General features: G+C 50.9%; 1 protein-coding gene across 1 annotated transcript in view; it reads left to right on the top strand.

The window, feature by feature from the left end:
- Positions 1–18174: 18174 nt before the first annotated feature.
- The window catches only part of papss1 (3'-phosphoadenosine 5'-phosphosulfate synthase 1), a 45022-nt gene continuing 38620 nt past the window's right edge, over positions 18175–24576 (top strand). The window contains exons 1-2 of the mRNA XM_078209257.1: positions 18175–18283; positions 24223–24337. Coding sequence (XP_078065383.1) covers positions 18212–18283; positions 24223–24337 — 187 coding nt within the window. The 5' untranslated portion in view covers positions 18175–18211. The remainder of the gene's footprint in view (positions 18284–24222; positions 24338–24576) is intronic.

The following is a 24576-nucleotide window of genomic DNA, read 5'->3' as shown; positions in this document are numbered from 1 at the left end:
ATGCTTTCACTTTATAAAGTTCCAAAGGCTGCCTGTTATGTTCAATTCAGCATGTTCACATGTTTTCCAATTGAAATCGTATACCCAATCAAACATAATCGCCAGGATCTTGTGCCCATGTTTGCCATGGGCACAAACAGCAATGTGGGCGAAAGGCCAAAATCAAGATTCCCACCGGACATGATTGTCCCCGGCCCCCTGCCATTGACATCACGAGGTTCCCACCCAGGAATGTCGGGAACCTCATTTAAATACATTTAAAATGTCATTATTGGGCTTCCACATTGGGATTTCCCCATTCAACAACGTGGCGTCATGTGGACAAGGTTTACAACAGATCTGGAGCAACACCAACCAGTTGAAGTGAACCCACCGGGGACGCACGGACAATTATAGCCCCCAAGGAGGGGGAAAGAGGGACGTCCCTGGGCAATACCCTGGCAGTGCCCTGGCACTGACTGGACATCGCTCCAGCACTGTCAGGGGCAGTGCCAGTGGGCAGTGCCAGGGGTACTGCCGAGGGGACCCCATCTGGGGACCGCATACTGCAGTCCAGTGCAGTACCGAAGGAGCATGGTACATGTCCATGGGTGGGCGGGGGGGGGGGGGGGGGGGGGGGGTGCGGGGGGGTGAGTTTGATTTGATTTGATTTATTGTCACATATTGTGGTGAACCATCGTTGGTTACCACTGGGGGTTGTTCTTATGTTACTGTTGGGTTAGGGTGTTGTCACTGTGGGGGTTGTATAATGTTGTTGGGTTAGGGTGTTTACCTGTGGTAAATGTTATTATGGCACATCCCGGTGGGGCCCCGCCTCCTGGGGAGAGGTATAAGACCCTCTGCTCCGGCAGGACCCCTCCAGTCTGAACTGGTGTACTCGTGTTAGTTAGTTCCATTGTTTGCTAATAAAAGCCTTCAATAACTGAAGCCTTGTTCCACGTGCTTGATTGTCGCGCATCAATTTTATTATCAAACAGAAAACTCTCAGCAGTAAAAAGGGAGTATGGAACAGATATTAAAACCAGATCGTCTGGCGTTGGACCCACGTGCGGTCGGTGCCGCTAACACCTTCGACCACTGGTGGAAGTGTTTCGAAGACTACCTGGCAGCCTCTGTAGCTATTACTACTGACAGCGACAAACTCCAGGTCCTCCACGCAAGGGTAAGCGACACGATTTATCTGGCGATTCGTGCGGCCACCACTTACCCGAGGGCCGTCGAGCTCTTGAAGAAACGATACACGAGACCACCCAACGAGATACACGCTCGTTACCTCCTCGCTACACGACGTCGGCAGTCGGGCGAAACCATGGAGGACTACACCAATGAGCTCCTGCAGCTTGCCAGGGGTTGCGATTGTAAAGACGTATCAGCCGAACAATATATGTACGACCTCGCCCGAGACGCGTTCGTAGCAGGGGTAGGGTCCTCGTACATCCGGCTTAAGTTACTGGAGAAAGGGAACCTCAACTTGACCCAAGCGATGGAGATGGCTGAGATGCTGGAAGCGGCGTCGAAAAGCTTGGCTCTGTACCCCGAGGACCACGTGGAGACAACGTGGCAAGAGCAAGCTCAAATCCCTCCTCGCCCCGCGGGCTCGCGCTCCCATATCGATCCGACGACGGCGGCAGCTCCAGGCGGCCAGCGATGCTATTTTTGCGGTGAGGCCAAGCATCCACGGCAACAGTGTCCTGCAAAAACGGCAATCTGCAACCAGTGTGGTAAAAAGGGCCACTATGTTAACGTTTGCAGGTCGAAGTCCAAAAACGGCAGTGCAGCTTGTAACCCTCCAGAGCGGAGACAATCTCCTTCGGCGTCGCAGTACCCACGAGGTCCGACCACGTGCGAATCCAGGACGGCGCCATCGTGGCTGACGGAGGAGGAGGAAGACCACCAGGAGTCGCTACGTTTGGCGCCCTCACCCACGTGCGATTCATGGGGGCGGCCATCATGGTCCACGACGACTAGAAGTGACCAGCAGGGGTCCTCAGCATCAACATCGGCTGCATGCAGTGACGCCCAGGGGCCAACAGTGGCGTCGATCTCCCTGGACCAGACAAAGCACCACAGGCTTGAGAATTCCATGATGAATATCAAGGTAAATGGTCGTACTGTGTCTTGTCTGTTTGACAGTGGGAGCACTGAGAATTTCATACACCCTGACATTGCAAAAAGGTGTGGACTCCGGGTTCTACCTGCCAAGCAGACAATTTCCATGGCATCACGGTCCCGGTCTGTACCGATCCAAGGACGGTGTATGGTAACCCTAGAGGTACAGGGCACAATTTACGAGCAATACAGGCTCCTTGTGTTACCTCACCTTTGTGCGCCAATTCTCCTCGGACTAAATTTTATGGTCCACATGAAGAGTGTGATCCTACAGTACGGTGGGCCACTCCCTTCACTGGCAGTAGGGAATCAGCCGCAGCCTCCAAATTGCCCAAAGCGCCCCGCATGCAATCTTTCCACTCTGAAAATCACCACACCTTCTTTATTTAAGAATCTGGTACCAGGCTGCAAGCCCATCGCTACTAAGAGTAGGCGTTACAGCGCTGAAGACCGGATCTTTATTAGATCTGAGGTTCAGCGGCTCCTCAAGGAAGGGATCATACAAGCCAGTGCTAGTCCGTGGAGAGCGCAGGTCGTGGTAGTCAAAAGCGGGAACAAACCTCGGATGGTCATCGACTACAGTCAGACCATTAACCGTTATACGCAGCTGGATGCGTATCCTCTCCCGCGCATTTCTGATATGGTCAATCAGATTGCGCAGTACCGAGTGTTCTCTACCATAGACATTAAGTCCGCCTACCATCAACTCCCCATCCGCCCAGAGGACCGACAATATACGGCTTTTGAGGCGGATGGTCGTCTATACCATTTTCTCAGGGTTCCATTTGGTGTCACCAATGGGGTCTCGGTCTTCCAGCGTGCTATGGACCGAATGGTGGACCAGAACGGGTTGCGGGCTACCTTCCCGTACCTGGATAACGTCACCATCTGCGGCCATGACCAGCAGGACCATGACACGAATCTCCAACACTTTCTGCGCACTGCATCTCGCCTGAATCTGACCTATAACAGGGAGAAGTGCGTATTTCGTACGCGCAGGTTAGCCATCCTTGGATACGTGGTGGAAAACAGGGTCATTGGCCCTAATCCAGACCATATGCGCCCCCTTACTGAACTTCCCTTGCCCACTAGCATGAAAGCACTGAGGAGATGCCTTGGGTTCTTTTCGTATTACGCGCAGTGGGTCCCCAACTACGCGGACAAAGCCCGTCCGCTCAGCAAGTCCACGACCCTCCCACTCACGCCGGAGGCCCAATTGGCCTTCAAGGCTTTGAAAAGCGACATTTCGAAAGCCACGATGCACGCAGTGGATGAATCCATCCCTTTCCAGGTGGAGAGTGATGCATCTGATTTCGCCCTAGCCGCCACACTAAACCAGGCAGGCAGGCCCGTCGCGTTCTTTTCCCGCACCCTTCAAGGCCCCGAAATTCGGCACTCAGCGGTGGAGAAGGAGGCTCAGGCCATTGTGGAGGCAGTCAGACACTGGCGCCATTACCTGGCGGGGAAGCGGTTCACTCTGATCACGGATCAACGATCCGTGGCGTTTATGTTCAGTAACACGCAGAGGGGCAAGATCAAAAACGATAAGATCTTGCGGTGGAGAATTGAGCTCTCCACCTATAATTACGATATTATGTATCGTCCAGGGAAGCTCAATGAGCCCTCGGATGCCCTCTCGCGCAGAACATGCGCCATCATGCAGGAGGACCGCTTGAAGGCCCTCCACAATGACCTGTGTCATCCTGGAGTCACCCGACTCTACCACTTCGTCAAAGCCCGCAACCTGCCCTACTCGGTGGAGGATGTCAGGTCAGTGACGAGAAGCTGTCGGATTTGCGCGGAATGCAAACCGCACTTTTATCGACCGGACCGGGCACAATTGGTCAAGGCCACTCGCCCCTTCGAGAGGCTGAGTGTGGATTTTAAGGGCCCCCTTCCCTCAACGGACCGGAACGTCTATTTCCTCAATATAATAGATGAGTACTCCCGGTTCCCGTTTGTTGTCCCCTGTGCGGACACGTCGACTGCCACCGTGATTAAGGCATTCAGTGAGCTTTTTACCCTGTTCGGGTACCCCTGCTACATTCATAGCGACAGGGGCTCGTCGTTCATGAGCAACGACTTGAGGCAATTCCTGCTCTCATACGGGATTGCCTCTAGTAGAACCACGAGCTACAACCCTAGGGGTAACGGACAGGTGGAAAGGGAGAATGCTACAGTCTGGAAGGCTGTCCTACTGGCGCTGAAATCCAGGGGCCTTCCAGTCTCCCGTTGGCAGGAGGTCCTTCCAAATGCGCTCCATTCTATCCGCTCCCTCCTGTGTACGGCAACCAATGCTACTCCCCACGAGAGGATGTTCTCATTCCCTCGGAAGTCGTCCTCGGGGATCTCATTACCAGCCTGGTTGACGTACCCAGGACCCGTCCTTCTGCGGCGACATGTGAGGGCTCGCAGGTCCGACCCCTTGGTCGAACCGGTCCAACTCCTCCACGCCAACCCTCAGTATGCCTATGTGGCATATCCTGACGGGCGAGAGGACACTGTCTCCATTTGAGACCTGGCGCCCACAGGGGACGTAGCAACTCCTGTCGCTCCCATACCCCCTGTCACGAATCCCCTACTACTTATTTCTTCCCCAGACGTGGCGCGGTCAGCACCGGGACCAGTGCATAACAGTTATACTCCCATGTACAGCTTGCCTGAGACTCGGAGATCGGCGCCACCACAGAAGGTTCCAGGATCCCCTGCACCATCGCCTCACCAGGGTCAACCGGCCCGGGAGTCCTTGAGGGGACAGCCGGACGCTGTTTTGGAGAGAAAGCCACCGCAAGCACCTGCTCCGGTTTCGCAACCGGTGTTGAGGAGATCACAGCGACGGTGCGGTCCTCCAGACCGTCTGGACTTGTGAATTTTGTACATATATGACCTGTTTTTTTGCACCCCGCCGGCCTTTGTTTTTAAAGGAGGGGTGAATGTGGTGAACCATCGTTGGTTACCACTGGGGGTTGTTCTTATGTTACTGTTGGGTTAGGGTGTTGTCACTGTGGGGGTTGTATAATGTTGTTGGGTTAGGGTGTTTACCTGTGGTAAATGTTATTATGGCACATCCCGGTGGGGCCCCGCCTCCGGAGGAGAGGTATAAGACCCTCTGCTCCGGCAGGACCCCTCCAGTCTGAACTGGTGTACTCGTGTTAGTTAGTTCCATTGTTTGATAATAAAAGCCTTCAATAACTGAAGCCTTGTTCCACGTGCTTGATTGTCGCGCATCACATATATATAGTGTTTCTTGCATGCTATACAGAAAAAACATACCGCATATAGAGAAGGAACGGAGAGGATGCAGAATGTGGTGTTACAGTCAGAGCTAGGGTGTAGAGAAAGATCAGCTTAATACGAGGTAAGTCCATTCAAAAGGATTCAAATCCTGCTACAGGGAGTTGAGCATGAAAATCTCTCGATGCAGTATCGAGGGAATACTACACTGCTGGAAGCACTGTCTTTTGAATGATATATTCAAATCTCGGCCCTGTCAATTTGTGGGATCTTGCTTCGTGCAAATTGGCTACTGCATTTCCTATGATACAGCAGTGACTACGCTTTGTTGACCGTAAAGCACTTTGAGACATTCTAAAGTTGTGAAAGGTGCTGTATAAATGCAAAGCTTTCTTCAATTTCGCGAAGAATGCGTTGACTGTAATCAGGAAGGGAAATCATAGAAATCATAGAATTCCTACAGTACAGAAGGAGGCCATTCGGCCCATCGAGTCTGCACCGACAATAATCCCATCCCAGGCCCTATCACCTCAACCTCACACATTTACCCCACTAATCCCTCTAACCTACACATCCCAGGACACTAAGGGGCAATTTAGCATGACCAATCAACCTAATTCACACATCTTTGGACTGTGGGAGGAAACCGGAGCACCCGGAGGAAACCCATGCAGACACAGGGTGAATGTGCAAACTCCACACAGACAGTGACCCAAGCCGGGAATCGAACCCAGGCCCCTGGAGTTGTGAGGCAGCAGTGCTAACCACTGTGCTACCATGCTGCACCGACCACAATCCCACCCAAGTCCTATCCCCATAACCCCACGCATTTACCCTAGCTAGACCCCCTGACACTAAGGGGCAATTTCGAATGGCCCCGTGGGGGGCAGTGTCCACAGACCATTGGATCTTTCCCTCTGTTCAATAAAAACAGGCACATCGGACAAACATTTGGACAATTCTTACCGCTCAGACCCACATATTCTATTGGATGCTTCAAAGAGTAGATTTATGGCTACAAATACCTACAATGTGGAGTTAAAAGCATCATCCTGTGATTTGAAATGAAAAACTTTAAAAATAGCTGACATCTTGCTGAAATCAATCGAAATGCTATCTAATATTAATATCCGTGACATTTTTGTTTGTTCTTGGGGGTGTGGGGACCACTGGCAGTACTGGCATTTGTTGCCCCTAGCCGTCTTGTGAAATGGGCCTTCTTCTTGAGCAGTTGCAGTCCGTGTGGTGAAGGTTCTCCCAAAGTGCTGATAGGTAAGGAGTTCCAGGTTAATAGGACACCTGTACATCCGGGCCGGAAGCTCTGGGTTCAAGGCCAATACAGTAAGGAGTCGAACAACACCAGGTTAAAGTCCAACAGGTTTATTTGGTAGCAAACGCCACTAGCTTTCGGAGCGGTGCTCGCTCGTCAGGTGAGTGGAAGATCTGCTCATAAACAGCAACACACATGACAGCGCAGAGTCACTGAGCAGAGACTGATAGCCAGGTTCCGCAAACATGAGGACGGCCTCAAAATGGGATATTGGGTTCATGTCACACTATCTGTAACTCCCACAACTTGCCTGGACTTGCAAAGTCTCACTGGTTGTCCTGTCTGGAGACAATACACATCTCTTTAACCTGTGCTAATGCTCCCTCCACTCACATTGTCTGTACCTTTAAGACTTGATTAGCTGTAAAGACTCGCATTCCAATCATTATTCATTATTCTGTAAATTGAGTTTGTGTCTTTATATGCCCTGTTTGCTGTTTATGAGCAGATTTTCCACTCACCTGACGAAGAAGCAGCGCTCCGAAAGCTAGTGGCATTTGCTACCAAATAAACCTGTTGGACTTTAACCTGGTGTTGTTCGACTCCTTACTGTGTTTACCCCAGTCCAACGCCGGCATCTCCACTTGAAGGCCAATGCCATGACTTGTTGGCTACAGAAGGAGCGTTCAGTGTGGTTTAACGGGCTGATAATCAGCTCAGAAATCCTTCCACCACTCCCTCCACCACTATTCCCTAAAAGGGTAAGAAAAAAACAGTATGGGGTGTGAAGATATGCCAACAACAGCAGTTCCTCAATCCTGCTGAGGAAGCAATATATTCTCAGGTCAGGGTGGTGTGTGATTCGGAGGATGGCACGGTGGCACATTGCGGGGGTGGGGGGTCACCGTTGCACAGTGGTTCGCACTGCTGCCTCACAACGCCAGGGACCCGGGTTCAATTCCTGGCTTGGGTCACTGTCTGTGTGGAGTTTGCACATTCTCCCTGTGTCTGCGTGGGTTTCCTCCGAGTGCTTCGGTTTCCTCCCACAGTCCAAAAGATGTGCTGGTTAGGTGCATTGGCCATGCTAAATTCTCCCTCAGTGCACCCGAACAGGCGCTGGAGTGTGACGACTAGGGGATTTTCACAGTAACCTCATTGCAGTGTTAAGATGTGCGGGTTAGTTGGATTGGCCATTCTAAATTGCCCCTTAGTGTCAGGGGGTCTAGCTAGGGTAAATGTGTGGGATTGTGGACGGTGCAGACTCGATGGGCTGAATGGCCCTCTTCTGCACTGTAGGATTCTATGATTCTATGAAATGTGTCCCCACAACATGTATCGACTGCGATTATAATTTAATCAGTATATGGAAGACTGAGAGGCAGCCCCTTTTGATCATTCTATGCACCATGCACAGCGCTAGTGTGCCAAACTATTCGTAGAATGTCCTCTAAAATCTCTCTCACCAAATGTCTCCCTTTGATTTCTTTAGAGACTCACAGACACATAGCCTGACATTTCTTCCCAAGTTCAGCTCCTCCTAGAATGAACTATGTCCAGATTCAGGTTCTGCCCTGTCACCAGTTTCTCTGCTGATCCTGCCTCGATGTGGAGATGCCGGCGAGGGACTGGGGTGGGCACAGTAAGAAGTCTCACAACACCAGGTTAAAGTCCAACAGGTTTATTTGGCAGCACGAGCTTTCGGAATCTCGCTCCTTCATCAGGTGAGACTCACCTGATGAAGGAGCGAGACTCCGAAAGCTTGTGCTGCCAAACAAACCTGTCGGACTTTAACCTGGTGTTGTGAGACTTCTTACGATCCTGCCCCAAGACAGAGCAGAGTGCCTTTCTCTCAGCCAGTCGCAGTCCGAATCAGAAGGTTGTAAGTTCAGGCGCTCGTGAGACTTGAGCACGTAACTGAGGCAGTGCCGAAGGAGTGCGGTGGTCAGAGTTGCCATCTTTTTGATCAGAAGCTAAACTGAAGTCCCTTGTGATCTTTCCAGTAGATTTAAAAGATCCAGTTTAATACTCAGAGGTGAGTGGGAGAGTTATCCTGTTGTCCAAAGCAATTTTTTTTACTCCATCCTTAAAAGCCAATGTTCAGAGTGGACCAAGCAAAAACAAATCCATTCTTTGCTTGCTCCAAAAATCAAATTCAAAAACCAACTGAATCCAATCCATGGTCCCCACAAGAGATACAAACAAGATCCAAGCTGACAAGATAAGGCATTGTACCCCATCTTGGGCTTGATCCAACCCTTGATCTTAGCACAGACTCAGTATTTTCTTTTGAGGAGAGGTTCAGCAGGTTGGGCCTGTTCCCATTGGAGTTTAGAAGAATGAGAGGCGACCTTATTTTAAGTTTATTTATTAGTGTCACAAGTCGGCTTACATTAACACTGCAATGAAGTTAGTGTGAATGTCCCTTAGTCGCCACACTCCAACGCTTGTTCAGGTATGCTGACGGAGAATTTAGCACAGCCAATGCACCTAACCAGCACGTCTTTCGGACTGTGGGAGGAAACCAGGGCACGTGGAGGAAACCCACGCAGACATAGGGAGAACGTGCAAACTCCACACAGACAGTCACCCTGGACAGGAATCGAACCCGGGTCCCTGGAGCTGTGAGGCAGCAGTGCTAACCACTGTGCCGCCCATGTTCATATTCAATCACATCCATGTCTGATACAAACAAACTGTATATATATTTTACTGCATTGCATATTTTAACACATATATTGGCTGGAACTTTACCGTGTCGCCCGTCAGGGGAATCGGAGCAGGCAAGGAGTGCAGCATGGAAAGGTCAGATAAGAGGAGAATGTGCAAACTCCGCACAGACACCCAAGATGGGAATTGAACCTGGGTCCCTAGAGCTGTGAGGCAGCAGTGCTAACCACTGTGCCACCGTGCTGCCCGAACGTATAGAATTCTCAGGGGGCATGACAAGGTGGATGCTGAGAGGTTGCTTCCCCTCGTGGGGGAGTCTGGGACCAGAGGGCATAATCTCAGAGTAACTGGTCGTCCCAGATAAGACAGAGACGAGGAGGAATTTCTTCTCTCAGAGGACCAGCAGCTAATACAGGGCAGCAAGTCCTACTATATAAATGCGAGTCCTTTCCCCCAATATGGTTGTTTCAGGTCTGACTATTGCACTGTAGAACTTTCTGAATTAAATAATTAAATCCCCTTGACATTATGCTGATGAGGCCATGGCAGAATCTCATCGTGCGTGGGAATAATGGGCAAGACTAAATAAAAGATATTCAATGGAATCAGTGCTAGGTCAGTCGACTGAGTGGGAAGCCATAGGTCCAGCAGAGAAGATGTCAGTGATAGAAACAGGGTCATTGTTCGAGCCTCCCTCCCCGCTGGTAAAGTGTTGTCCTACCGCACTCTGCTGGCTGGGTTGTCACACTACATCTACCAGTGATTTTAGTGAAGCTAATGGTCGGTGGCCGTTCAGCTGTAGAGTACTGGTTTATGTTACTGGGTTAACAATGCAGAGAATGAGTTCAAATCCCACTGTGGCCATCCAGGTCCATTCTTACAATTTGGGAATAAAAAGGTTGGATTGTCGTAGAATTCCAAATCGGTTCATTAATGTCCTTTAGAGATGGGGAAAGAGTACTATTATTTTCAAAACCAAGTCCTTTACAGCCAATGAAGAACTTTTCAAAGTGTAGTTACTGTTGTAATGTAGAAAACACGGCAGCCAATTTGTGCACAGCAAGCTCCCACAAAGTGATAATGACCAGATAATGGGCTGAATCTTATGAGGAGTGTCAGTCACCGTTGTGTTGCTACTTTGCTCATATTTTCTTACACGAATGTGGAACTCTAGTCCACGCATCTGAACCTGGCCTAGAGTCCTTCTTCCTAGTGCAGGATTGTTGGCGGAAGCCAAGCCATGTCCACTTTTTATGTCATTAGCTGTTGTATATTGGTAAGTTTTTATTCACTAAAACAGCGAGAAGCTTTGGTTACATTTGATTTAGCTTTTCACGGTGTCAATGAATGAGTGGGAGTGAGATAAGTGGGTTGGGGGTCGGGTCACGTTGATGAGGTGTCAAGAGGATCAGGGGGAGAAATCGGAGGGTCAGAGGCCGATGGAGAGGCCGGGGGTTGAGGAGACTAGGAGGCTGGAAGGGCATCAGGGTTGGGTTAGTGGGGAGTTATGGTGTCAGTTGTGTCATTACCCAGAAGTTAGACATAATATTTCCTGGGCAATTATGCAGGTGAGTAAAAACCATCCAACCTTTAACTCAGAGTTGTGGGGTGGGATTTTACAGCCCCGCTCGCCCCGAAACTGGAAAATCCCGTCTGTGGTCAACAGACCTTTCCATCCGCCCCTCGCCTGCTCCCATTCCCATGGCAGGCGGGACGGCAAAGTTCGCACCGATGACGTTTTCAGAGAGTGCCGGGGAGCAGTGGAATTGCCCACCCGAACTTGAAACTTCCCAGGCAATTCCCGCTGGAGTCCTTGTGTTGGGATTTCCAAGGGGACCCATAGCGCAACTTCTGGGGTAAGTCCTGTCTCCGTGCCAATGCATTTTCTGTGACGGTGATTGAGAGATGTTTTGGCCAGGGCACCAGAGAACACACACGCACACACATTCTCTCTCTCTGTTGGAAAATCTCAGCAGGTCTGGCAGAATCTGTGGAGAGAGAATAGAGTCAACGTTTCGAGTCTGGATGACACTTCTTCAGAGCTCATATTACACCAAGGTTAACTCCACTGCTCTCCTTCGAAATAAGGTCATGGGATCTTTAACGTCCCACATGTGTAGATAGGGCGTCGGTTTAATGCCTCATCCAAAAATGAGACTTCACCCATACAGCACTTCCTCGGTACTGCACTGGAGTGCTAGCCTACATCGTGCTGCCAGCATGGTGGCACAGTGGTTAGCACTGCTGCCTCACAGCCCCAGGGGCCTGGGTTCGATTCCCGCTTGGGTCACTGTCTGTGTGGAGTTTGCACATTCTCCTCATGTCTGCGTGGGTTTCCTCCGGGTGCTCCGGATTCCTCCCACTGTCCAAAGATGTGCGGGTTAGGTTGATTGGCCATCTAAATTGACCCTTGGGGTTAGTGGGGTGAATGGGTAGGGTCATAGGGATAGGGCCTCGGTAGGGTTGTGGTTGGTGAGGACTTGATGGGCCGAATGGCTTCTTTTTGCACTGTAGGGATTCTATGCTATGATTCTATTTTCAAGGGGTTGTGTATGAAAATGAAGCAGAGATGCCCCGAGGAGAAAAAAGGGGCAAATTATGTCAAAATGGGCAGGGGTGAGCAGGGATTCTTTTTTTGTGTGTGGTGCAGTAGGGGCCAAGCCTTGGGAGAGAGATTGAGGTGGTGAGAGAGAGAGGGATGATGTGAAAGAAACAGAGGTGGAGGGAGGAAATCTGGAACGTTCTGTTTTAATACCAGCGTTTTAATACTGTTTTAATACTTTTCATGAAAAGTATGAACTATACATTGATATTTAAAACATAAATGACACAAAACATTATTATTTTCGATAAATTAATATTATCACTGATGGGCTGGACAAATGATTCCACTATGAGGTGCTATGGGGAAGTTGGAGATTGGGCCTGAGGAAAAATATGCTGTAACATGACCGTGTGGCAATAGGAATCTTAACTTTAATCAGCCGGGAATGGTGGTGTTTGAGTTGTGAGGAAATACGAGAAAGTGGACACACCAGGTGCACTCGAGGGTGGACATTGTCCCAAGTCATTGATCCCAAGAGAGCTTAATCATACTGACCTGGCAGGGGTGAAACCATGATCAGGCAGGGGACGAGGCTAGCCCATTGCACTGGGGGTGTGCTGACACCTGCGATCGTGATTTGTCCAGGCTAGGGTGAAGTAAAGGATCAGGGTAGCCAATGAGGTTAAACTGAGGCTTTACCTCATGCAATTTTTCAAAACCATCTCGGCCTTTTGGCTAAGATGAAGCTCAGATCAAGGAGGGGGGTGTAATGACTCATCTTGTCATCTTGGATCTTGTTTGATCAAGCCCAAGTTGGGATGTGTATTCTCTTGTCAGCTCCGATCTGGTTTGTCTCTCGTGTGGGCACTCTGATTGGACTTAATTGGCTTTTTTGATTAAGAATAAAGTACCAAAAGATACAATAAAAAAATCTCCCATAACTGGCAACTGATTTCCGCTCCAAATGTTCGATCATAACGAAAACTTTTAAATCAGTGACCACCTTGAATGTTTGATTTGCAATCTAAGCTGTTCCTTACACCTCTCGTATTTTATATTCAAAATCTGGGGTAGTTGGTAATTCTTTGCCAAACAGCTGTGTTTTTTTAACTGTTGTGTTAGGTTTCAGATGCACCGTCTTCTTGTCACCTCTTATTTATCTGAGCTCTGCTCTTCTCCCGGCCTGCCGCTTATGCCTTTGGTGACTCAAATCTCAGCCTTCTTCCGGCATTTTCCTTCCCATCTGCACAAAACCGCAAAACAGTTCTGGCTTTCTCCCGCTTGAGGCCGTCCGTTTGAACCTTTTTTCTGAAAATCGATCAGATCAAGGAGCAATAGAGGAGGAGGAAGCTGATGAGGAGGATGCAGAGGAGGAAAAGGGCACGGGGAGGATGGTGCTGATAAAGATGAGGACAACTAGGATAGTGAGGGCGATTTCTTTTTATTCATTCGTGGGACATGGACATCACTGGCTGGGCCAGCATATATTGCCCATCCCTAGTTGCCCTTGAACTGAGTTCCTTGCTAGGTCACTTCAGAGGGCAGTTGAGAGTCAACCACATTGCCGTGGCTCTGGAGTCACATGTGGGCCAGACCAGGTAAAGATGGCAGATTTCCTTCCCTTAAGGACATTAGTAAACCAGATGGGTTTTCCCCGACAATTGACAATTGTTCCATGGCTATCAGTAGATTCTTAATTCCAGATTTTTTTTATTGAATACAAATTCCACCATCTGTCTTGATGGGATTTGAAACCTGGGTCCCCAGAACATTAGCTGAGTTTCTGGATTAATAGTCCAGCGATAATACCATTAGGTCATCGCCTCCCCTTGAGGATGAGAATGGTGGGAATGATAATGAGGTTTTTGATTTGTCACGCGTATTGGGATCGTGAAAAGTATTGTTTCTAACGCACTATACAAAGCATACCATTCATAGAAAAAGGGGAAAAGGAAAGGAGAGGGTGCAGAATGTAGTGTTGCAGTTACAGATAGGGTGAAGAGAAAGATCAGCTTAATATATAATAGGACCATTCAAAAGCCTGATGACAGCAGGGAAGAAGCTGCTCATGCGTCTGTTGGTACATGTTTTCAGACTTTAGTATCTTTTTCCCGACGGAAGAAGGTGGAAGAGAGTACGTCCAGGGTGCGTGGGGTCCTTAATTATGCTGGTTGCTTTTCCGAGGCAGTGGGAAGTGTAGAAAGAATCTACGGATGGGAGGCTAGTTTGAGTGATGGACTGGGCTACGTTCACAACCCTTTGTAGCTTCTTGTGGTCTAAGAAGGAGGAGGAGGATGGAGATGATGATGAGAAGTAGGTGGAGGAAGAGGATGATAAAGACAAGGACAATAAGGAGGAGGAGGATGATTGGAATGCAGAGAATGAGGATAAGGAGGAGGATAGTGAGGAAGAGGAGGACGAAGAAGATATATGTAGTAAGTTGGTGCTGATGAGGGTGTCATTGAGGAACATATTAAGAGTGAATACAAGTTTCTACAGTGTGAGACTGTGATCTTGGACGAGCTCTATGTATAGGATGAACTTTGCCCACTGGTACACTGCTTTTTCTTTTGGTCATTTTATCGGAATTACTTGTCTTACATCTTCATAACCTTTCTTACACGAGAGAATATGTATGAAATTTGCCCTCATCTTTGCTTTTGAACTTTTACCATCTTCGCTTTAACTCCTGAAATTCTATGCCCTATTGTTACCCACTTCTCTGAGGTAAATATCCCTTGATGGCATTGTGAGGCTAATCCGCATATTAAGGATGTCAGTTCCTTCACCTCAGTAAATCTGCCTTCCTACCCAATTCCCATTTAGTTTGCTCTTTTTTAATCCAACACCCAACAGAACACATTCCCAATTCTTAGATTCCTTTATTTTCATTTTATTACAGCCTCTTGACAGTAAATATCATCAGTGTCACTCCCTCATCTTATTCCTTCTCACCAGCTCAGTTACGGTGTGGCACGCTGCCACAGTGGTTAGCACTGCTACCTCACAGCATCAGGGACCCGGGTTTGATTCCGGGTTTGGGTGATTGTCTGTGTGGAGTTTGCACATTCTGGTCGTGTCTGCGTGGGTTTCCTCTGGGTGCTCCGGTTTCCTCCCACAGTCCAAAGATGTGCAGGTAAGGTGGATTGGCCACGATAAATTGTTCCTTAGCGTCCAAAGATGTGTAGGTTCGGCGGATTAGTGGGTTAAATATGTGGGATTACAAGGAAAGGGCCTGGGTGAGATCCTCTGTCGAGGAGTCGGAGCAGACTCAATGGGCTGAATGGCCTCTTTCTGCATTGTAGGAATTCTATGATTCTATGTTCACCACTGCCCACAGTGGCAGCAGTGTGACCATCTACAAGATGCACTGCAGAAACTCGTCAAGGCTTTTTTGACAGCACCTTTGAAGCACACGGCCTCTACTACACAGAAGGTGGGCAGCAGATGAATGGGAACATCACCACCACCTGAAAGCTCCCTCCAAGGCACACGCCAACATGACTTGGAATTCCTACAATGCTGGCCGATTCCATAAGATAAAGCCTGTGTCCTCTCCTTGCCCTTCCTCACTACAGTCAGTCTCCACCTCTCCCTCTCACTTTGTCCTAACTTAACCCACCCTCCCCCTGTCCTCCATCTTCTCCTCCCACTCCCCATCCCCTCACTCATTCCCTATTCCATCCATCTCCCGCTCCTCCAAATCACATCCTCTCACTTACTGCCTCATTTCAAACTCGCCCCCACTCAACCACCCCTATCTCAACCCCCATCACCTCCCTCATCCAACCTCTCCTCCTCATCTACATCTCCCTCACTCCCTCCCTCAATCCCCCCTTCCTCAATGCCCCTCCTTCTCTCAATCCCTCCTCCGTCAACCCTCTCACTCCATCACTCCCCTCCTTCCCCCTCAATCCCCTCCCCTTCACTCCCCCTCAATCCCCTCCTCCCCCTTCCCCCTCACTCCCCCCTCAATCCCCCCTCTCAATCCTCCCCCAATCTCCCCCCAATCCCTCACTCCCCTCTCCCTCAATCCCCCCTCCCTCCCTCAATCCCCCCTCCCTCACTCCCTCAATCCCCCCTCCCTCACTCCCCCCTCCCTCACCCCCCTCCCTCACTCCCTCAATCCCCCCTCCCTCACTCCCCCCTCCCTCAATCCCCCCTCCCTCAATCCCCCCTCCCTCACTCCCTCAATCCCCCCTCCCTCACTCCCCCCTCCTCACTCCCTTAATCCCCCTCCCTCACTCCCCCCCCCCTCACTCCCCCCTCCCTCAATCCCCCCTCCCTCACTCCCTCAATCCCCCCTCCCTCAATCCCCCCTCCCTCACTCCCCCCTCCCTCACTCCCCCCTCCCTCACTCCTCCTCCCCCTCCCTCAATCCCCCCTCCCTCACTCCCTCAATCCCCCCTCCCTCACTCCCCCCTCCCTCACTCCCCCTCCCTCACTCCCCCCTCCCTCAATCCCCCCTCCCTCAATCCCCCTCCCCCCTCCCTCACTCCCCACTCCCTCCTCCCCCCTCCCTCACTCCCCACTCCCTCCTCCCCCTCCCACACTCCCCACTCCCTCACTCCCTCCTCCCTCAATCCCCCTCCCTCACTCCCCACTCCCTCCTCCCCCCTCCCTCACTCCCCCCTCCCTCACTCCCCACTCCCTCCTCCCTCACTCCCCCCCCACTCCCTCCTCCCCCCTCCCTCACTCCCCACTCCCTCCTCCCTCACTCCCTCCCTCACTCCCCACTCCCTCCTCCCTCACTCCCCACTCCCTCCTCCCCACTCCCTCCTCACTCCCTCCTCCCTCACTCCCTCCTCCCTCACTCCCCTCCTCCCTCACTCCCTCAATCCCCCCTCCCTCACTCCCCCCTCCCTCACTCCCCCCTCCCTCAATCCCCCCTCCCCCTCCCTCACTCCCCCCTCCCTCACTCCCCCCCCCCCCACTCCCCCCTCCCCCCTCCCTCACTCCCCCCTCCCCCACTCCCCCCTCCCTCCCCCCTCCCTCACTCCCCCCTCCCTCACTCCCCCTCCCCCCTCCCTCACTCCCCCCTCCCCCCTCCCTCACTCCCCCCTCCCCCCTCCCTCACTCCCCCACTCCCCCCTCCCTCACTCCCCCCTCCCTCACTCCTCCCCCTCCCCCCCCTCACTCCCCCCTCCCCCCTCCTCCCTCCTCCCTCACTCCCCCTCCCTCACTCCCCCTCCCCCCTCCCCACTCCCCCTCCCCCCTCCCTCACTCCCCCCTCCCCCCTCCCTCACTCCCCCTCCCCCCTCCCTCACTCCCCCCTCCCCCCTCCCTCACTCCCCCCTCCCCCCTCCCTCACTCCTCCCCCCTCCCCCCTCCCTCACTCCCCCCTCCCCCCTCCCTCCCTCCTCCCTCACTCCCCCTCCCTCACTCCCCCCTCCCCCTCCCTCACTCCCCCCTCCCCCCTCCCTCACTCCCCCTCCCTCACTCCCCCCTCCCCCCTCCCTCACTCCCCCCTCCCCCCTCCCTCACTCCCCCCTCCCCCCTCCCTCACTCCCCCCTCCCCCCTCCCTCACTCCCCCCTCCCCCCTCCCTCACTCCCCCCTCCCCCTCCCTCACTCCCCCTCCCTCACTCCCCCCTCCCCCCTCCCTCACTCCCCCCTCCCTCACTCCCCCCTCCCCCCTCCCTCACTCCCCCCTCCCCCCTCCCTCACTCCCCCCTCCCTCACTCCCCCCTCCCCCCTCCCTCACTCCCCCCTCCCTCACTCCCCCCTCCCTCACTCCCCCCTCCCCCCTCCCTCACTCCCCCTCCCTCACTCCCCCCTCCCCCCTCCCTCACTCCCCCCTCCCCCTCCCTCACTCCCCCCTCCCCCCTCCCCCCTCCCTCACTCCCCCCTCCCTCACTCCCCCCTCCCTCACTCCCCCCTCCCTCACTCCCTCCTCCCTCAATCCCACTCCCTCCTCCCCCTTCCCTCACTCCCCACTCCCTCACTCCCTCACTCCCCACTCCCTCCTCCCTCACTCCCCACTCCCTCCTCCCTCACTCCCCACTCCCTCCTCCCCCTCCCTCACTCCCCACTCCCTCCTCCCCCTCCCTCACTCCCCACTCCCTCAATCCCCCTCCCTCACTCCCCACTCCCTCCTCCCCCTCCCTCACTCCCCACTCCCTCAATCCCCCTCCCTCACTCCCCACTCCCTCAATCCCCCTCCCTCACTCCCCACTCCCTCAATCCCCCTCCCTCACTCCCCACTCCCTCACTCACTCCCCACTCCCTCCTCCCCCTCCCTCACTCCCCACTCCCTCCTCCCCCTCCCTCACTCCCCACTCCCTCCTCCCCCTCCCTCACTCCCCCCTCCCTCTCCCGCCGCTGTCGCGAGAAGCGGCTGGCCCCGCCCCCGCGCTGTCCCGGATGTTGTGCGAGTGAAGCTGCGGAATGGAGAAGCCGCTGAAAAAAGTCAAACTCAACAACACCGGCCCGAGCGGCAACAGCGGCAAACCCAACTGGGTAAGAGGGAGGGGCTGGGGATAGGATGGAGGAGGGGGAGAGTGAGGGGACAGGAGGAGGGCTAAGGGGAGGAGAGGTGGATAGGGGAGGGTAGTGTGAATGGGGAAACGGGGTCAGGACGGAGGGGGTTGGTAGAAGGAGGAGTACGGAGGGGGTTGGGGTAAAGAGAGGAGAGAAATGGAGGGGGCTATACTAGAGGGAGGGGGAAGAGAGGGGTTAGGGTAGAGGGAGGAGGGAAATAGAAGGGGTTAGGGTAGAGGAAGGGGAATGGAGGGGCTTAGGTTGGGGGGGAATGGAGGGGGTTAGGGTAGAGGGTGGGGGAACGGAGGAGGTTAGGGTGGTGGGGGGAACGGAGGAGGTTAGGGTGGTGGGGGGAACGGAGGAGGTTAGGGTGGTGGGGGGAACGGAGGAGGTTAGGGTGGTGGGGGGAACGGAGGAGGTTAGGGTGGTGGGGGGAACGGAGGGGGTTAGTGTAGAGGGAGGGGGAGACGGAGCGGGTTAGGGTAGAGGATAGGGAAAACGGGGAGTTACGGTCAAGGGAGCAGGGAAACGGGGTTAGTGGAGAGGGAGGGGGAAATGGATGGGGTTAGGGTAGAGGGAGGGGGCAATGCTAGAGGGAGGGGGAACGGGGGTTAGGGTAGAGGATGGGTCAATGGAGGGGGTTAGGGTAGAGGGAGGAGGGAAATGGGGTTAGGGTAAACGGAGGGGGTTCGGTAGAGGGAGGGGCAATGGAGGGAGGAGGGTAGAGGGAGGGGAAACAGGGCAAGAGGGTGATGGGAGGGGCTACGGAGGGGGAAGGGTATAGGGAGGGCATTAGGGCAGAGGGAGGGGGAATGGAGGACATTAGGGCAGAGGGAGGGGGAACGGAGGGGGTGAGGGCAGAGGGAGAGCTGAATGGAGGGGGTGAGGGCAGAGGGAGGGGGAACGGAAGGGGGAATGGTGGAGGGGGAGGATAAAGGGGGGAGGATGGAAGGGAATTAGGGGTAAGGTTAGAGGGAGGAGAACAAAGTGGCTTGGAGGGAATGGAAGAAGTAGGGATGGGTTGCTTTTGTGTAAGGTGTGATGATGGGCGCAGTGTTGGGAGGGAGAGTGAGGACAGGGGGTGAGGTTGGAAAGAATGTGGGAGTGAGTTAGAGACCTGGAGGACCGGAGCAAAATAGAACAGACGGGTGAAAAAAGGCAGAGAGGATAGATTGAAAGAAAAAGGGACAAGGAAGGAGGGTGACAGAGTCAGGGAGCTAAACAAGAGTGTGAAACTCAAGCTCGCAGAAGCGGCATGGGGAGATGGAGACGGAAGCCAAGAAAGGTAGATGGAGAACAAGTGAAGTGAGGAAGAAGGAGCAATTATCCAAAGACAGGGTGAGGGAGAGTGTGAAATGCCAACAGTCAAGAGGTAATAGTGCAGGGCATAGTGAAAACTAGTAGATTGGGAAGGGAAGGGAGTGGGCAGATGTTTGATAGGTGATGCGGAAATGTGAATCATGTGTGTTTTGAGGATAGAAAACCAGGATAGATTTCCAACATGGATTGCTTGGAGTTTTCATCGGTTTCTGCTAAGTAAAAGTTTTATGGACATCCATTTTGAAAGTATTAGAGAAAGAAGGACATGCCTTAGTTTTCTGAGCTGCAGCCAAAGTTTTCCAGCTTACAGATGTTCCTCACCGAACAGTTAAACATTAATTAACCTCACAGCGAAGACATGTCCTTTGAAGAATCGGCCAGGCGGATAACTGAACATCGCCTGGTTGCTTTAGATTCCAGGGCACCTGTGGGGATCTGTTAGCTAAATATTTTTCAGGTATTATTTCTGTTATGCTACCAGGAGTGCTGTTTTTTTTTACTGTGGATGAGCAGAATTAACTGCACATTGAGGTTTACCTGCAGTGTTAACTCTCCAGATGTCTGGAAGCAGGCTGGCTGCCTGCTAATTGTGGAGAGAGAGGGGACTTGGGATTTGAAAAATTTTGACACACCTTTGTCAAAAATAACATCTTTGGTGTTTACCAAGTACCGCCAGGAGAGTTAAGGTTAGAATATAACACCATCTGAAAATTAAGAGAGCGCTGTTCTCTGGATTGTTGCAGTTCAGCACATGTATGTATGTATATAGCGCCTTTAATGCGATAAAATATCTTAGTGCGCTTATATTCCAAACACAATACCATTCAGTCACAAGGGGAAGGTGGTAGTGTAGTGGTATTGTCACTGGATTAATAATCCAGAAACCAAGGGCCATGCTCTGGGGACCTGGGTCCAAATCCCACCATGGTGAAATTTGAATTCAATAAAAATCTGGAATTAAAAGTCCAATAATGACCATGAAATTGTTGTTGATTGGTGTGAAACCCATCAGGTTCGCTAAGGAAATCTGCATCCTTCTCCAGTCTGGCCTAGGTTTGATTCCAGACCCCCAGCAATGTGTTTGACTCGTAAAGTGGTCTCTGAAATGGCCGAGCAAGCCACTCAGTTCAAGGACGATTAGGCAATAAATGCCGGCCCAACCAACGATGCCCAGATCCCATGAACGAATAAAAACAAAATCACATATGAAATCAGATAATAAAAGTGGCCATGTAAAATTTTAAAGAGTTTCTTAAAGAAGGAAGCTGAGGTTTAGGGAGGGAATTCTGGAGCATAGGGACCAGACAGCTGAAGACATGGCCAGCCGTGGTGGAGTGAGTAAGATGGGGGATGTTCAAGAGACCTGCAGTCGAGGTTGGAGATATCTCGGAGTGTTGAGGCGGGAGGGTGAGGTTGGAGGAGATTACAAAGACAGAGAGTTGAAAACGGGATGAGAAGATTAAAATCAAGGCATCACCAGGGGACATGGCAGGTCAGTCAGCAAGCACAGGCTTGATAGGTGAATGGAATTTGGCGTGAGTTAGGACACGGGTGGCAGATTTCTGGAAAATTCAAGTATAGGCGGTGTAGAATGTGGGACCCTGAGTGGGAATGTTTTAGATTAATCAAACCTAGAGGTTCTAACGGCATGGGCGTGAGTCTCGGTAGCAAATTAGAGGAGGCTGGGGCTATGTTATGGATGTGGAAAGAGTCCATAGTGTTGGCAGCAGTTTGTGCTTGGAAGCTTATCTCAGGGTCAGATATGACGCCAAGGTTGTGAATAAATCTTAATGTAGACCTGAGTCTCAGTATAAGTAGTGAGATTATAATATGTTAAAAGTGTGTGTAACTTTATGCGATTAAGAAGAGGTGTTTATTTAAATTTCTCCTATGAATCTAATCAACTCAGTGCAGAAGGCCAATACTCTCATGTTCTTCCCAGAGTCTTCCGCCCACTTATGCAAAATGCTCCCTTCTGTTCAACTTCTGGGCCTTGTATACATTTGAATCCAGGATTCTGCAGCTTTTGATTATTCAGAGTGTATACTGACTGCCTGCTCCGTGACAGAGGGAAAGCAATACAATCAGGATGCACGCAGTCTTATTAAAAGGGGAGATATTGATTCTTGTTCGGTCTAAACAGGAGCAACTGAAAGTCGTACTTCAAATTGTGGTGGCATTGGGCAATGCCTCATTGATCACTGCTGGAGTTGGTTTAATTAGTGGATTTGTGTAAATCAGTGAGTAATCTGAATGTGCAAAATGATCCACTGCTCTCACCCACCACCGTTGCATTATCATTGTTTTGTTCATTGCGAATCCTTGGATGTTTCACTGCGTTGAAGGCGCTATATAAATGCATATCATTGTCGTCATCCGAGTGATCTAAGCAACATCTCGAACATGTCTCTGCAGAAGAGAGTAGAACAAAACCTGCTCATTAGAAATGTGCAGCAGGCAAGCTGACATCTCCAAAGAGAAAAGATCACTAAACCTGCCATCAGCATCTCAAACCAAAATCAACATTCAGGTGCTGTGTGATCCCACCATTTTCTGATTGGTCGGACTTCCAAGTATTCAGTGAGCCCCTTTGTGTGTTATCTCTGGCAATAAACAGCAAACCTGTTTGTTCTTGTGCATTTGCCCTTAATGTAGTGAGTCATCTTCTTGAATCACTGCAGTCCATGTGGTGTAGGTACACTCTCAGGAGCGTTCTCATCTGCAGCACTGAATTTGGGCCCCAGTGGTGACTCGTCACTCATATCCAGTCTTTGAACTGCAATTTCCTCCAGTTGGACACTGGGCTGACTGAACATAAATAGCAACAGGACTAAGTCATAAACCCAATCAAGCCTGCTCCTTCATTCGATAAGATCGTGGGCGGAATTTGGCCATGACGGGAGATATGGCAGCTGAGGCCACTTAATTGTGGGAGAAGGCACGTGTCACGACTCTCACCAACGTTTACAGATGCACCATAGAAAGCATTCTTTCTGGTTGTATCACAGTTTGGTATGGCTCCTGCTCTCCCCAAGACCGCAAGGATCTACAAAAGATCGTGAATGTAGCCCAATCCATCATGCAAACCAGCTTCCTATCCATTGACTCTGTCCATTGACACTTCCCGCTGCCTCGGCAAAGCAGCCAGCATAATTAAGAAACCCACACACCCCGGACATTCTCTCTTCCACCCTCGTCCGTCAGGAAAAAGATATAAATGTCTGAGGTCACGTACCAACTGACTCAAGAACAGCTTCTTCCCTGCTGCCGTCGGACTTTTGAATGGACCTACCTCGCATTAAGTTGATCTTTCTCTACACCCTAGCTATGACTGTAACACTACATTCTGCACTCTCTCCTTTCCTTCTCTATGTACAGTATGCTTTGTCTGTATAGCACGCAAGAAACAATACTTTTCACTATGTTAGTACATGTGACAATAATAAATCAAAGTTTCCCGGCGGTGAGAAAAGGTCCCATGATTAAGTTGGAGGTGAGGACAGGCTAATTGTGGGAAATTACTCACTTGTGGCAGGATGTCAATTAGGCTCATTATTGAGCAGGTTGAATCTAATTATCTCCGAGCCCAATGGAATTTAGTGCTGGCTCAGGGATTAAAAGTGAGTGTCAATTAAGTGCCCAGTTGGCACTTTAGAAAGTGCCGAACAGGCTCGTAACACATTTGGGTTTATCGCCTCGTCAAAGCACTAAATGACTGACTCTTTAACCTGAGGTGAAGACCTCTCATTCGAGACACCAGTGTGGCGAAGCATTTTCCTCGACATTGACACAGTCAAATCCTCTCAGAATCTTATGTTTCAATGAGATCACTTCTCATTCTTCTAAACCAGAAAGAATATGGGCCATTCTGTTCAATCTCTCTTAACCTTCTCTGCCCAGGTACTAGTGTAGTGAACCTTATCCAATTGTTTCATCGGTCTATATCGCTTTGCAATTTTTTTGCAATTTCTTCTCTGAAAAGTTTATTTATTAGTCATAAGTAGGCTTACATTAACACTGCAATGAAGTTACTGTGAAAATCCCCGAGTTGCCACACTCCGGCGCCTGTTCGGGTACACTGAGGGAGAGTTTAGCATGCCCAATGCACCTAACCAGCACGTCTTTCGGACTGTGTGGAGTTTATTATAAAAGGGGAACGTTCCTCTCTGTGGTTTAAAGTATAAGTTGCCTACAAAAAGAAAACAGTGTTTGGTTGATATTGCTTTTATTCATTTTTGCATTAAAAGTTTCAAAATGTCAAACTTTGTTGAGTCATTCTTTCAGCTGTCAACTGGAAGTTCGAGTTTTTTTTATATTGAATTTCTACAGGGATCGTCTGTGGGTTATGTAAAATAACAAGCTTCAATGCATCTATGCTATTTCCTTCAATTATCCCATGTGGTAGTAAATTCCACATTCTATCGATAAAAGAAGATGGATTGGATTTATTAGTGACTATCTTACGTTAATGGTCCCTTTACGGATTTATAGAGTGGGTAGTTGTAAAGCTGAGTGCAATGTTTTTCTGCTGTTTGAATGGTGTTGTTTATGCTCTGTGTACTCTGTGTTTCTCAATGCTGTGATTGTGTATCTCACAGGGTAAGCAGAGGGCAACCAATGTGACCTTCCAGGCGCACCATGTCAGCAGAAACAAGCGTGGGCAAGTTGTAGGAACCAGAGGTGGTTTCCGAGGATGCACTGTCTGGCTTACAGGTAATGTTCACTTGTTCTTCCTTTGAATGTCTCCAGGACCCTGCACTCCAAACTGTGTAGCACTGATCACCTCTGCCCTACTTCACACCATGGAAACTTTAATCCATATCCTTTCCCCTTCAGGCTGATGCTCTCCCTCTGTGTGCTGTACACTCCGTTCACTCCAACTCACTTAAGATGTCGCCTCCTGTTTGATCTCAGTCTTGTTTGTTTGTTATCTCTGACGATGCCGGATTATC

The sequence above is a fragment of the Mustelus asterias genome, chromosome 1, assembly GCF_964213995.1.
Source record: "Mustelus asterias chromosome 1, sMusAst1.hap1.1, whole genome shotgun sequence".
NCBI lineage: Eukaryota > Metazoa > Chordata > Chondrichthyes > Carcharhiniformes > Triakidae > Mustelus > Mustelus asterias.
The sequence above is the reverse complement of the archived record's forward strand: the minus strand, read 5'-3'. Positions and strand labels throughout refer to the sequence as shown.